This window comes from Bombyx mori, chromosome 13, assembly GCF_030269925.1.
Source record: "Bombyx mori chromosome 13, ASM3026992v2".
Classification (NCBI taxonomy): Eukaryota; Metazoa; Arthropoda; class Insecta; order Lepidoptera; family Bombycidae; genus Bombyx; species Bombyx mori.
In genome coordinates, this window is record NC_085119.1 from 900,297 (window position 1) to 913,853 (window position 13,557).

General features: G+C 37.8%; 2 protein-coding genes across 2 annotated transcripts in view; one reads left to right on the top strand and one right to left on the bottom strand.

Moving 5' to 3' along the window:
* Positions 1-831: 831 nt before the first annotated feature.
* On the top strand, positions 832-9,349 carry LOC101742055 (trypsin). The gene is made up of 6 exons (XM_021348131.3): positions 832-1,033; positions 2,161-2,184; positions 3,189-3,336; positions 6,721-6,973; positions 8,353-8,508; positions 9,103-9,349. Exons 1-6 carry the CDS (start codon positions 832-834, stop codon positions 9,298-9,300), a joined length of 981 nt encoding a protein of 326 aa, XP_021203806.3. The 3' UTR covers positions 9,301-9,349.
* Positions 9,350-10,545: 1,196 nt separating this feature from the next.
* LOC101741912 (beta-1,4-glucuronyltransferase 1) overlaps positions 10,546-13,557 on the bottom strand; it is a 31,029-nt gene continuing 28,017 nt past the window's right edge. Inside the window, exon 6 of the mRNA XM_021348118.3 lies at positions 10,546-13,474. Coding sequence (XP_021203793.2) covers positions 13,256-13,474 — 219 coding nt within the window. The 3' untranslated portion in view covers positions 10,546-13,255. The remainder of the gene's footprint in view (positions 13,475-13,557) is intronic.

Genomic DNA, 13,557 nt, shown 5'->3' on the forward strand with positions numbered 1-13,557 from the left:
TAGCTGGCACGGCAAACGTTGTTTTATCATATAAATTATTTCTGAGGAAGATCAATAACCTACATACTGACTGCAGCGCCATCTGCAGGGCTTATTTGTAAATGTAAACCATTCTCGAATCCACCTGAAGGTACACAGAAAATTAAATAAAATCGGTTCAGCCGTTTAGGAGGAGTTCGGGGACAAACACACGCACAGAAGAAATATATATATAGCCATTGTTACACTACAGCAAGCTTGAGACCTCATGTCAGCTATGTCAATGAGCCCTACTCTAATTGAACAACAGATAGGCTCCGAGTTTGTTGACAATCGACAACAATAAAATAATTTAAACAAACAACATATTATTATAAAAACTACACAAACACGAAGTCAACACACTGAGAAGAAATTTGATTAGTCACGAAGTAACTCAATATAAAATCTTATTTCACGGTTATTTAATGAATAGCGTTGATGCATAATGAAACTGTTTTGAAACTAAAATTAATAAAAATCCTTATGTATTTCAATTAGAATTTTCAATTCTCGAGTTCCTTTTAAATTAATGAAGATTTTCATTTTATAAATTATCTGTGGAATTCAAAGGCGTAAACAGAAAAATATTAATCCAAAACGAACCGAAAATAGTGAATACAAGTAATACAAAATGATACGTTTGAAATCAACTTAGTACAAGGAGAGTGCACAAGATGACATAGAAAAAAACAACGCCTGCAATATATCAATGAAAGAACTATTATAAAAGAGTCGGACGTTTAATAAAAAACAAATTTATCACGTACCATTTTATATACAACTGACAAATCAATCAAATCCAATCTTACAATGCTCCTAAAGGTTCTATTTTTACATTTCGTATTGGCGAATTGCGAAAATATATTGCTAGACTCGATACCAGCCTTAGATTACGGTTGGTTAGCTGAGAATGCTGAATCTCAGAAATCTAATATACTCGGCTTCTTAAACAAGACCAGAGTGAAACAGGAATACAAGCTAATGTATTACTCCTTACTGTCGAGGCTCACTGGTGAGTGGTCTGATCTTGATGTTTCCAAAAACTTTAGGGCTCATGTTGAATTAAGTCGGATCTTATGAATTACGAATTAAGTCTGATTTTAGGTCACATTAGGTATTCAGGGTGAAAGATTATTACATTTAACCGACATTCCACTTAATACGCGACATTTTTTTTTAGTTTTTTTTATTGCTTAGATGGGTGGACGAGTTCACAGCCCACCTGGTGTTAAGTGGTTACTGGAGCCCATAGACATCCACAACGTAAATGCGCCACCCACCTTGAGATATAAGTTCTAAGGTCTCAAGTATAGTTACATTTATTTACATTTATCTCTGTAATTAAATACGCGTTTTATTTGGTATGCGCATCAACAGTTCGATGTTTTTAATTGAACTCCAATAAAGCTTACTCCATTAAAATAGCTAAAAAGATGTTTTTTTTGTTATGATATTTTTCCAAAATTTTAAACTTTTTAAAGTTTTGCAACATTTTTACCACCAAAATAACCTTTCAATTCTGGATATGGTTGCATTTAAAAATGTTATCAACTAGTAATACTTTTAAACTAACTCCAGTGTGTTAGGCCAGTGCATGTGCTCTCGCAAGGAAAGAAGACAGATGGCCGCCCGGCCGCTTTGAATTACTCTCCTGAGTTGATAACTGCGCGGTGACGTCACCAATGTTGCAGTTATATTGGACGTATTTTTCCACCGAGCAATATGTCATGTAGTGTATTTTTGTCTCATTATAAAATCCAAATTGTTTCCTTACGCAAAGAATTTTACGAAAACCTTATTCTTCAACTGCCTATGCTAAAATTTTATATGTAGGTACTTCGATCAACAATAGTAACGTAGGTATGTTAAATAGTATGTGTAGAAGTGTATGTTAAGTTTGAACACAGCCGTGAGTTGAGCTTAAAAAGATATAAATTGGTGTTTTTGTAAATGCCTAGATAGTCGTATATAGGCAACCGACTTAATATTGAGTTGTCACAGATGGAAACGCATTCAGTTTGACAATAATGTTATGTGAATCTATAAATCTATACCTAAAAAAAATGCGTGGAAAAAGCAAACCTATTGCTTAATTCCAACTCCAAGGAGTTTCATGAGTATTTTGTATGTTTCTTTTAGGTGTACGATCAGTTGAGCTTACAGGTAAGAGCTTGTTTATCTGTGCTTAACTCGATTAAGGCAAACCTAAAGCAGGGGTGTTGATAGATAGATACTGCGTGGACTGCGTAAAGAATTTTATCGAACCTCTAGCTACTTTTTTTACAGAGACGGATTGATCGATCTAACTACCGGTACCACCTTACGACCTGAGTTCTATTTCTCAATTGCATGATACTTTTATTTATGTATTGCTTATGTGTGTGGACGAGCTAACGGCCTGGTGTTAAGTGGTTACCGCAGCCCATAGACATCTACAACGTAAATGCCGCCACCCACCTTGAGACATGAGCTGTAAGGTCTCAATTTTAACAGTACAACAGCTGCCCCGCCCTTCAAACCGAAACGCATTACTGCTTCACGGCTGAATTAGGCAGGGTGGTGGTGCCTACCCGTGCGGACTCACAAGATATCCTAACACCAGTGCAAGAGGTCCTCCACCATTATTCCTTCATTGTGAATATTATACGTCAAAATGAATTAAATATCTATTTATTTTAAGAGTAATCTTAGTACCTGCCTATGAGGTTTGAACATCGGTGGGTCGCTTGGTGCATGCTAGACCTTTTATCCGGGTCACGAGGACTTCCATCTATTTAAGTTGTTCTTAAAACGTATTAATCTTTTATAACTTCTCAAGAACTTTAGCACCGTGGAATTTAATTATTTATTTGCCACGGAATAAACAGTCTAACGTAATAACCCAGTTTGAGATACTACGACTGCTTATTCTGAGAAAGAAATAAAGGTCTTTTCGTGATTGATGTCGATGGATAGACAAGGTCTCGTCAATCTGATGTCGAGTGGTACCGAACCTCGAGACAAGGAAATTTAAATAGCAATTACATTTGTTTTGCATTGTATTAATGCTTAGCGACAAAAACATTTAGCACGGTGGTACCGCATGAGTTTGATATTTTTAAATCAAAACTTTTGCCTGATAGTAGTGATAAGTCACCTAACAGCTGTTATTTTAAAACGAAATACAGGCTCGACCAGAAGAATAGTGTATGGACAAAACACGTCTATATCTTCGGTACCATGGCAGGTCTCCATCAGGGACAGAGTCTACCCGATCTGTGGAGGAACCATACTAACTGAGATATGGATTATATCCGCCGCACATTGCTTACTGAGGTATGTATTCCGTCTTAAGCTGGGGTCAAACACGGGTCAAGATGCCACTCGATTTCAGAGGCAACCGAAATCCATATTTTTTACGGTTTTTTTTTATATGTTATCTCAAATATTTTTTCTGAGTGAACCAATTTTGAAATGCTGATGATTTTTTTGAAAGCCCCTGAATGCTTAATCCCAATTTATGATCCCATTTAAATCTGACCAGGAGTTTTTGAGTTACAATGCATATTAAATTTACTTCAGCTACATTAATGGTATTCTCATTTTATTTTGAGGAAGTTCAATTGACAAAATGAACGAATGAAAAATATTATTTGTATAAGTCGTCGTGGCCTAAAGGATAAGACGTCCGGTGCATTCGTATCGTGTGATGCACCGGTGTTCGAATCTCGCTGGCGGGTACCAATTTTTCTAATGTAATACGTACTCAACAAATGTTCACGATTGACTTCCACGGTGAAGGAATAACATCGTGCAATAAAAATGAAACCCGCAAAATTATAATTTGCGTAATTACTGGTGGTAGGACCTCTTGTGAGTCCGCACGGGTAGGTACCACCGCCCCGCCTATTTCTGCCGTGAAGCAGTAATGCGTTTCGGTTTGAAGGGTGGGGCAGCCGTTGTGACTATACTGAGACCTTAGAACTATATCTCAAGGTGTGTGGCGCCTTTACGTTGTAGATGTCTATGGGCTCCAGTAACCACTTAACACCAGGTGGGCTGTGAGCTCGTCCACACATCTAAGCAATAAAAAATAAAATAAAAAAAAAAAACATTTTTAGGATAAGATTTTATTTAAACAGTTGTTAAAAAAATTAGTCTACAGCGTAAAATCCCAGCAAGAAGACATATTATGTAACAACGAATTGTATCACGAAGCAATCTTTTGTTTCGGTAACGTAGGTAGAGTAGTATTTATTCCAGCGTTATGGGGACTTCGAGCTGACATACAGGGTCGCCTGCTTAGCGCCAAATGGGACGGAGACCCGTCTTCCCACTTGCGATTTTCTTCAACTAATACTGTAATTCACTTATTCACAGCAAAATTTGGCCTTAAAACATATTTATTTTGTCCCGCAAACAAAAATATAATAACAAACAGATTTTTTGTGGATCGACTAATAAAATTTGAGACACGTGCTATTTTCGGGAGTATTTCCTGCTATTTTCGAATTCCCCGAACGCGACGTGATAAAAGTTTTACATAGAGCAACATGTACGACTCCGCGCACTCTTGTCGTCCTAAATTGCTATGTACAGTGGCGCACAGTGCTCGAGGGTTGGGTGTATTTTTTTCCGATGTAAAACAGCTATCTATATCCTTCGGGTACCGACGACACATATCTGCCTCTATGTAAAAGTCTTATGGGATTTACGGAGTGCGAATATATCGTTCAATGTGAAAGAAGCGATACCTTGCAGAGAATAATACTGGGTTTGTAGCGTTAGGGCCGTCGAGTGGAGCGTTTTGTTTTGTCGATATACAATGCTATCGTGTCTGTATTTTATCCGAAAGCTTGGAAAAGACCGCGTTCTCTGTAGGCGCATAGCACAAACAGTTATCATGAGTAAGTACCGAGTTCTAAACGATTAAAAATCCCTCTTTATGTGAATAAAGTAAAGACAATAATCTATAAATAAGTATATAAAAATGAATTGCTGTTCGTTAGTCTCGCTAAAACTCGGGAATGGCTGGACCGATTTGGCTAATTTTGATCTTGAATTATTTTAGTAAGTCCAGAGAAGATTTAAAAGGTAAATAAATATGAAAATGCTCGGAAACAAATAAAAAATTTGTTTTTCCTTTGATGTGTCCCGTGTCGGACGGATTTCTTTTGTTTGTTTTAAGTTTATTTTATACAAAAGTTTAGGCCTTTTATTTATCGATTGAGGCACTACGAAGTCTGCCAGGTCAGCTAGTATGTAATAAAAAGTTATCGTGTAAAAGGTATGTAAATGTCAGCAAAGAACATACGACTGAAATTTTACGCTATGCTTTGTGAGTTGTGTATACGTAATTACAATTTAAAAACTTATCGAAAACGTAAAATTATGATTAGTTAACTATTCCAATAATATTTCGTGTCACATTTCAAAATAGTTGATCGTGTCTAATTGAAGTCTGATTGCGCGATCAGATCGCGTCAACAACGTTAAATTGACGAAGGTCAGTATTTTTGTTTCAATCATAACTTCTTGTGAACCCGCAGCAGGTACCACCACCCTGCCTATTTCTATTGTGAAGCAGCATTTCGTTTTATAAGGTGGTTTTTTTTTGTTGCTTAGATGGGTGGACGAGCTCACAGCCCACCTGGTGTTAAGTGGTTACTGGAGCCCATAGACATCCACAACGTAAATGCGCCACCCACCTTGAGATATAAGTTCTAAGATCTCAGTATAGTTACAACGGCTGCCCCACTCTTCAAACCGAAAAGTATTACTGTTTCACGGCAGAAATAGGCAGAGCGGTGGTACCTTACCGGGTGGACTCACAAAAGGTTCTACCACCAGTAAACTTAGAGCTGATGTCTCTTTATTTATGATTAAAAGATTACTGGTGGCCCAGAAGCCTTTCCTGGTTGCTGGTAACAACAGGTTTTATACGTTTATTATTTTACTTTTACTGCCACTAAATGAAGTCTCGTTGTTATAGACATAGATTTTTGTTGAGGCGTATTGGATGGTACCCTTTATAAACGAGAGCTCGAGGCATGAGAATGTAGTTTTCTTTTCATTTTTATTTGTTCTAGACTAAACACGCACTTTACTGGTACTTTTTCCAGTTTTATGTTACACTAGCGACCCGCCTTCGCTTCGCTTCGGAAACATAAAATTTTATTATTGACTAGCGACCCGCCCTCGCTTCGCTTCGGAAACATAAAATTTTATTATTGGTAGCTGAGTCCCGCGATGTTACCCGCGGTTATTGTCGTACCGCGGCTGAAGCTGCGGGACGAAGCTAGTCTAAAAAAGTACTCCTTATATCATCAGATACATATCAGTGAAAGTCTCGTCAAAATCGGTCCAGCCGTTCCAGAGATTAGCCGGAACAAACAGACAGACAAAAATTGTAAAAAATATTACTTTGGTGTATGTACCGTATATAAATATATTCATATGCATGTAGTAAAAAGCGGTTATTTCAATATTACAAACAGACACTCCAATTTTATTTATTTGTATAGATTAAATTTGTATACAATTCGAGAATTATTTTCGCTGTGTTTTGTATATCAGAAAGATACATACGAGAAGCCTAACAGCCATTGCTGAACATTTTTTTAGACGTACTCAACGTAAAGTATGCTCAAGAGAACTCACCGTTAGTAGGTCGCGATGTACTTACACATTTTTTATAAGAAACATCTCCATTTCCTTCAGACATTTAGTGGCAAACTTGAGCATCCGCCTTGGTTCGTCCTGGAAATCGCATGGCGGTGAAATGTATGATGTCAAAGAAAGATTAGTCCATCCGTCATATTTAAGCAGCAGCAAGGCCAACGACGTAGGACTACTCCGCCTGTATTCACCTCTCCGCTTCACCAACAAAATACTACCCTTGAAACTTATAGACCGCGAGAAGAGATTATTGGCTAATAAGTTGGCTGTTGTTTCAGGGTGGGGGAAAATTAAGGTGAGTTGGATTAAAGAAATGTTTACGATGATACCGTCATCTCCCTCTTCCCCACATTGCAACCCCTACATCCCACGCAAAACCTGTGTCCATAGCCTAGTAGATAATGTGACCGGTATTCTCGTTTCTAAAGATCCAACTAACAGAAGGTAGCAGCTTGGCTCTGCCCCTTGTATTGCTGACGTCCATGAGCGACGGTAACCACTCACCATCAGGTGGGCCGTATGCTCGTCTGCCTACAAGGGCAATAAAAAACAACTATCAGGTACAGGTTGAGCAGATGGCTTTTGATCTTGGGAGTCCCTACCAACTGAGAGGCTGACCCTATGTACTGTTTATCACTTAAGCACATACATATCCATTTATCAGTTCGTCCAATACATATCAATCTGATGTTGCCAATGTTTGGCAATATCATTGGTCTTATTATCATCATGATTTACAAAAGACAAAACTTGCGTCTAGTATGTATTCAAAATCGTCGAACGAATGAAGTCGCCGTGGCCTTAAGGATAAGACGTCCGGTGCATTTGTACCACAGATAAATTTGTACATATCTAGCGATGCAACGGTGTTCGAATCCCGCAGGCGGATACAATTTTTTCTAATGAAATATATTACGTACTTAACAAATTTTAATGTTTACGATTGACTTCCACGGTAAAGGAATAACACCGTGTAATCAAAATCAAACCCGCAAAATTATTATTTGCGTAATCACTGGTGGTAGGACCTCTCGTGAGCGCGCACCGGTAGGTACCACCATCCTGCCTATTTCTGCCGTGAAGCAGTAATGCTTTTCGGTTTGAAGGGTGAGGCAGCCGTTGTAACTATACTGAGAGCTTAGAGCTTATATCTCAAGATGGTTGAATTTGAATTTGAATTGGGTGGCGCATTTACGTTGTAGATGTCTATGGGCTCCAGTAACCACTTAACACCTGGTCGGCTATGAGCTCGTCCACCCATCTAAGCAATAAATAAAAAAGGGTGCGTGTACTTATGTACGCGCGTAAGAAGTTATACTTTATTTTTATTAAATTTATTTCTTTTATTTTTTATTTAAATTTAAATAAATTAAAAAAAAAATCGATTAAACAACATCCTCAAACACGCATATTGGACATCCCTTTTCTTGACATCGTATAAATTCGGTAATTCTCGGTACGGTTCGGAAAGTTCACTTGGGGCTATATTCAGACTCGCCAAGTTACGTCGGTCGTATTGTAATGAGCGACTTAGTGGGCAAATTCATTCTGTTAATTTTGTGTCACGGTGCGCGCGCATCGTAAAATTTCACTCTCATCAATTTTTCATAACGCGCCTAAAGAAGTATAACGTCAAAAAGTTACTAATGATCTAACATCCTTCTTCCTTGTTAGGAGGGTGGTCCGTCCGCAACATATCTGCAATCTTCCCCGATCCGAACTATTCCCATGAAACTATGCAAGAGATCAGCGCTGAACCGCAAGGCCATAGACCCCGCATCCATGTTCTGCGCCGGATCGTTCATCCAGTCTTCGCCTGATGCTTGTCAAGTAAGACTGGTCTTCACTGGTCTAAGGGCTATGAGACAGCAAGACTTATTGACGTCGAGATTCCTGTTCATAGCACAATATAAGCGCTAAATTAAAGATGCAAATGCAATACATATTCTTATGCTATCAAGATTTCAACTTCAGGCACCAAAACGCCGACATCTACGCCGTTTTTTTATGTATGAGGTTCGGCAAACACCTATTGTTCTGAGGCTTGATAAGTGATTATTGAACGATCTACTGTCCAATGGCAAAAGAAATAACGCTAATTTTGAAAGAAGCTGTTAAATTTTCCACACAATAAAGAATATTGTTACGCGCTGGGGTTCGGGATAAATAAAAAAAATCTACCGAAGTACAAGTTAACACTGTATTAAACACTTAGAACACACACAGAACACTTTAAAATTCTCAATTCGCTTCTTCCGCTTCGCTTCAGGTGATCCGTACGCTGTTTCGCTTCGAGTAGTTCCGATTACAGACTGACTGCGTGCCATCTCTGCAGCGCTTTTATAGCCTATACCACATCCCTAGAATTATCGAGAATATTCCACACATTTTAATTAACAGTATTTAAAATTTAAAATTTGACAGGGTGACAGCGGAGGTCCAGTGGCCCTCGAAGGAGAGCTGATCGGCGTGGTATCTTGGGGCTTGGGTTGTGCCAGAGGAAATTTCCCAGGAGTCTACACGCGACTCTCGCATCCTGCCATATGGGACTGGGTTTATAATCATATCAGCAGCAGCAACAATACGAGACTTAGAATTGGCGATTCCGAGTTGGATGTATAAAGATGATCCTGAGGTATTCTTTTTAATAAAATGCTTAGGATCTTCGAAAGTGTTATATGTATATAAACAAATCAATGCACTGATCATCCTTATGCATTGAATCCAATGACATATTTTTTACTGTAAAAACCACCGGCCGAGCCTCCCTCCATGTATCGCTCATTGACTATGACAGGAATACAGTTAATTCTACCGCCAAGCAGCGTTTTGAAAAATGGTTCCTTTTGGAAATCTCATTTCAGAGCTTAGCAGTATATTGATCAATGAACGCAGAAATTTCAAAAAGTCGGGATGAACTCCTATGGAGCATACACTACCTAGCGGAAAGAGCACCATAATCCCACACAGGATTCAAGAGCTCCATCAAATTTAAACTATCGAGAATCTGAGCGTCTCTCTGCTATACGGAGCCAAATACGAGCCATTTCGTTCGTTTGGAACAGAAGAAACGTCCAAGCCTGAAAGACTGGCCCGCCACATTGACGACCGCCTCAATTACACTGAGGAAGCGGCATTACTTTATTATTACTTAGTATTTTAAGCTGCGAAAAGTACCTAGTTTTTTCTTTAAATTGCTTATATGGGTGGACGAGTTCACAGCCCACCTGGTGTTAAGTGGTTACTGGAGCCCATAGACATCTACAACGTAAATGCGCAACCCACGTTGAGGTATAAGTTCTAAGGTCTCAAGTATAGTTACAACGGGTGCCCCACCCTTCAAACCGAAACGCATCACGGCAGAAATAGGCAGGGTGGTGGCACCTACCCGCGCGGACTCTCAAGAGGTCCTACCACCAGTACCACCTACTTTACGAGCGATTAGCAACGTAATCGCGACCCGCTAAGAAGATCCGGCGAGAAAAACATCAGCCCTCTGAGTTTCTCGCCGGATCTTCTCAGCGGGTCGTGATTCCGATCCGGTAGTAGATTCATTCGCGAACTACTCTTGAGTTGTTAAGTCTCCTTTGGAGGCACTCGGGCAGCTGTTAGCAAATCCCACCTCTCCTGGCTGAGCTTTTGCTAGCCCACCTGTCCTGGAGAAACTAATGAGACATCCGGGCCACCAGTAATACCTCAAACATAAAAAAGCGAACGAAATATCTGTTTGACTAGTTTTGAAATTACCTTAAAAACTATAACAACACGAAGCTTTTAAATGGGTAAATCTGTTTCTGTTACGGCGGATGGCGTTCTAAAATGAATATTAATAATATTTAATTTTATTTTAATTAATAAAAATATCAGTTTATAATTTATATAATGTTTATTTGCGGCTTATTTATGTACAAATTTCAAGGGACAAAAGTTGTACATAAACAAATTAAATAAATGATAACAATAAATAAAAAAATTCAATCAGTTGCATGTAAATACATCTGTAATTGTAACCGAAAAATGATTCTATCATTAAAGTCAAGTTAATAGAAAAGTCAATGATTTTAGCTAATAATACTGTAATATAATAATATTTTAACATCAAAATATTTGGTACACCTATACATAGATAATAAATAAATTGCACTAACCATGTAACTAAACAATTTGAATAAATTCACTAAACTATTTTTATGTGCGTTAAACTTCAAAAACTTTATTACAAAACAAAATAATAATAAAATATACAAAATAAAAACTATTTATCAATTATATCAACAAAATTAAAACTTATTTTACTAAAAATATAACATTAAATAAAGACTATTATCTAAATTATTTAAAACCATTATATACCTTTTCTTGTTGTTAGTGAACCGACATTCACAGAGTGACAATAAAAACATAATTTTAATATAACATACAACATAAAATTGATCTATTTTTATTGATTATCACTAAATAGATTATGAAAAAAGATTGACTACCAGAGGTCAATTCTAGATGTAAGAGAATGATTATCTCTTACATTCTCCTCTTCGATTATTCAACACTGTAGCTACATATGGAGCGGTAATATTTTCAAAAGTTATACAATGTCGCCGTCTTCAAATAAGCTCACGGCATTAAGGGGACCCGCAGACGTCAGAACTTGAATGTCATGTAACTGCTGTACACCCTTCAAACCGGCCGGCGACTTCTTCAAATACAACCCAGTATATATTATTTTCCTTAATTATTATGGTATAACTTTAACAACAAAAGCGACAACAACATATACATAAATACAAACAAGTGATTTGTACTGATTCATCTTGGGACATATTTATTAGGAACGTTTAACTATCTTACATTTTTAAATCGTGCTCATAGTAACTATGAGTAAACTTACTCCGTGTGTAACACTAATATTACATTCATAAGAGGAAATAAGCCTCATTAATCAACATCATATTTGTAGTTTAAATATAAAAATCGCCAGTGAAATGAATTTACTTTTTAAAATACGATTTAGTGAAATTAATTACACATTCGAACAAAAAAGTTGGAGTAACTGCTATAACAATGTTTTCTTACACTAAAGAAAGATATAAGCAAGCGGTCATGTTCCGGCAGATCGGAGATGACTCCTCATGTTTTATAAGAATAATAGACTTCGTGACGAAGAAAGTTACTGCGTGCAATAATAATGGAAATTTATAAAATAAATTAATCTGCTTGTATGTTTTGAGGTGTACCTAAGCTTAGCTCAAAAATTTTGATGGGGTTTCGTGATCTCAGTCAAGCGTCTTTCTCTAGCTTCGTCTTCCTTTTTTTGAGAAAAACCTCAGCTTATATTTCTTTTTTTTTTATTGCTTAGATAGATGGACGAGCTCACAGCCCACCTGATGTTAAGTGGTTACTGGAGCCCATAGACATCTACAGCGTAAATGCGCCACCGACCTTGAGATAAGTTCTAAGGTCTCCGTATAGTTACAGTTATATGCGTATTATACGTCATATATTTTTTTCTATTCTAATGCGAACCTCATAAAGGTGTGAACGATCAAGCTTTCAACACTTCATACGAGTACAATGCCTTGGATGTGCCCCGGAAGCTCACCGGACCGGAAACAACGCACATTACGCATCCGAACATAAGTATAATCATCGCTCATGTTGATAGCAATATCTACTGTATTCAAAAATACTCTCAAACGTGAATATTAGTTTGCAACTGTCATGTACACTAACGTCTATTGAAATAAATTAAAATAGAGAACTAACATTTGCATATTCCGATTTTGGTGCGCTCATTTCAGGAGATCGCGCATACCGTTTTCACAAGTCAGTCGCTGGTTGATTATAAAATAATAACACTCTTATTATTAAATATGTCAACGCGTTTAACTGAATTACACTAAATAAATACACTTCCTACTACTAATTTGCAACGTAATGATACTAATTAAAAATACTTGCTTCTATCACTTGTTGTCCATACTAGGGTATCTGACATTAGTCAGACTTGCAGTTATTTCAGTACTAGATCATAAAAAATGAAAACTGTAAAATCTTAACTTAAATAATTGTGTTTTTCTTTCATTGGCCTATAGACTAAGGCCTAAACGACCCAGTGATCTAGCCATTACGAAAGGCCTCCACATTCAGGTGTGAAAAAATCACATCGGAAGTGCCAAAAAGGGGGAAAAAAGAATATCCTATCCAAACAGGGTCCAATATAGGCGGAGGTGCCAACCCTTGCACGCCCTACCACCAAACAATATTTGAGCATTACGGTGCTCTCTTTCCAGAGACAGCACAGCCTACGTCAATTCTGGTAGTAAATATTAACATTTACGGTTTACGTACATCAGCCACCGTCTTCTTTTTTGAAAATATTAAGTCACATTAAAATAATCTAGCTTAGGCCATAAAATAATGATTAACTGACCAAAATATACGATATACAGGCTACACTACAAAAGCCAAATTTGTCCAAACATTGGTCTAATTGTGCCAATACAACCAACGATCATATTGTCCAAAACACAAGTGTCACTATAAGGCCGGCAACAGCAGTCGCACGGCCTTGCGAAGCCTATGTTTTCTTCTGCTGTGGTCTCTTCAGGAGATGTAGAGGATCCCTCCGGTATCTGGCGAACAGTTCGCGTTTGAAAGTCTCGAAATGCTTTCGGTTTTTCTCGTTTTGCTTCTCGCGCCAGAGAGGACGGTTACGCCTCGCCTGGAGACCCCAGTGGATCGTAAAGATCGGTGACAGGACCCTGAACTGATAACCTATTAAAAACATTTCGTATACCTGTGGAGAAAAAAGACTGAGTTAATGTTAATTTTTAAAGGCTTCGTTACTGCTTTGGGCAACTCAGTTATCACTGCAAGTAA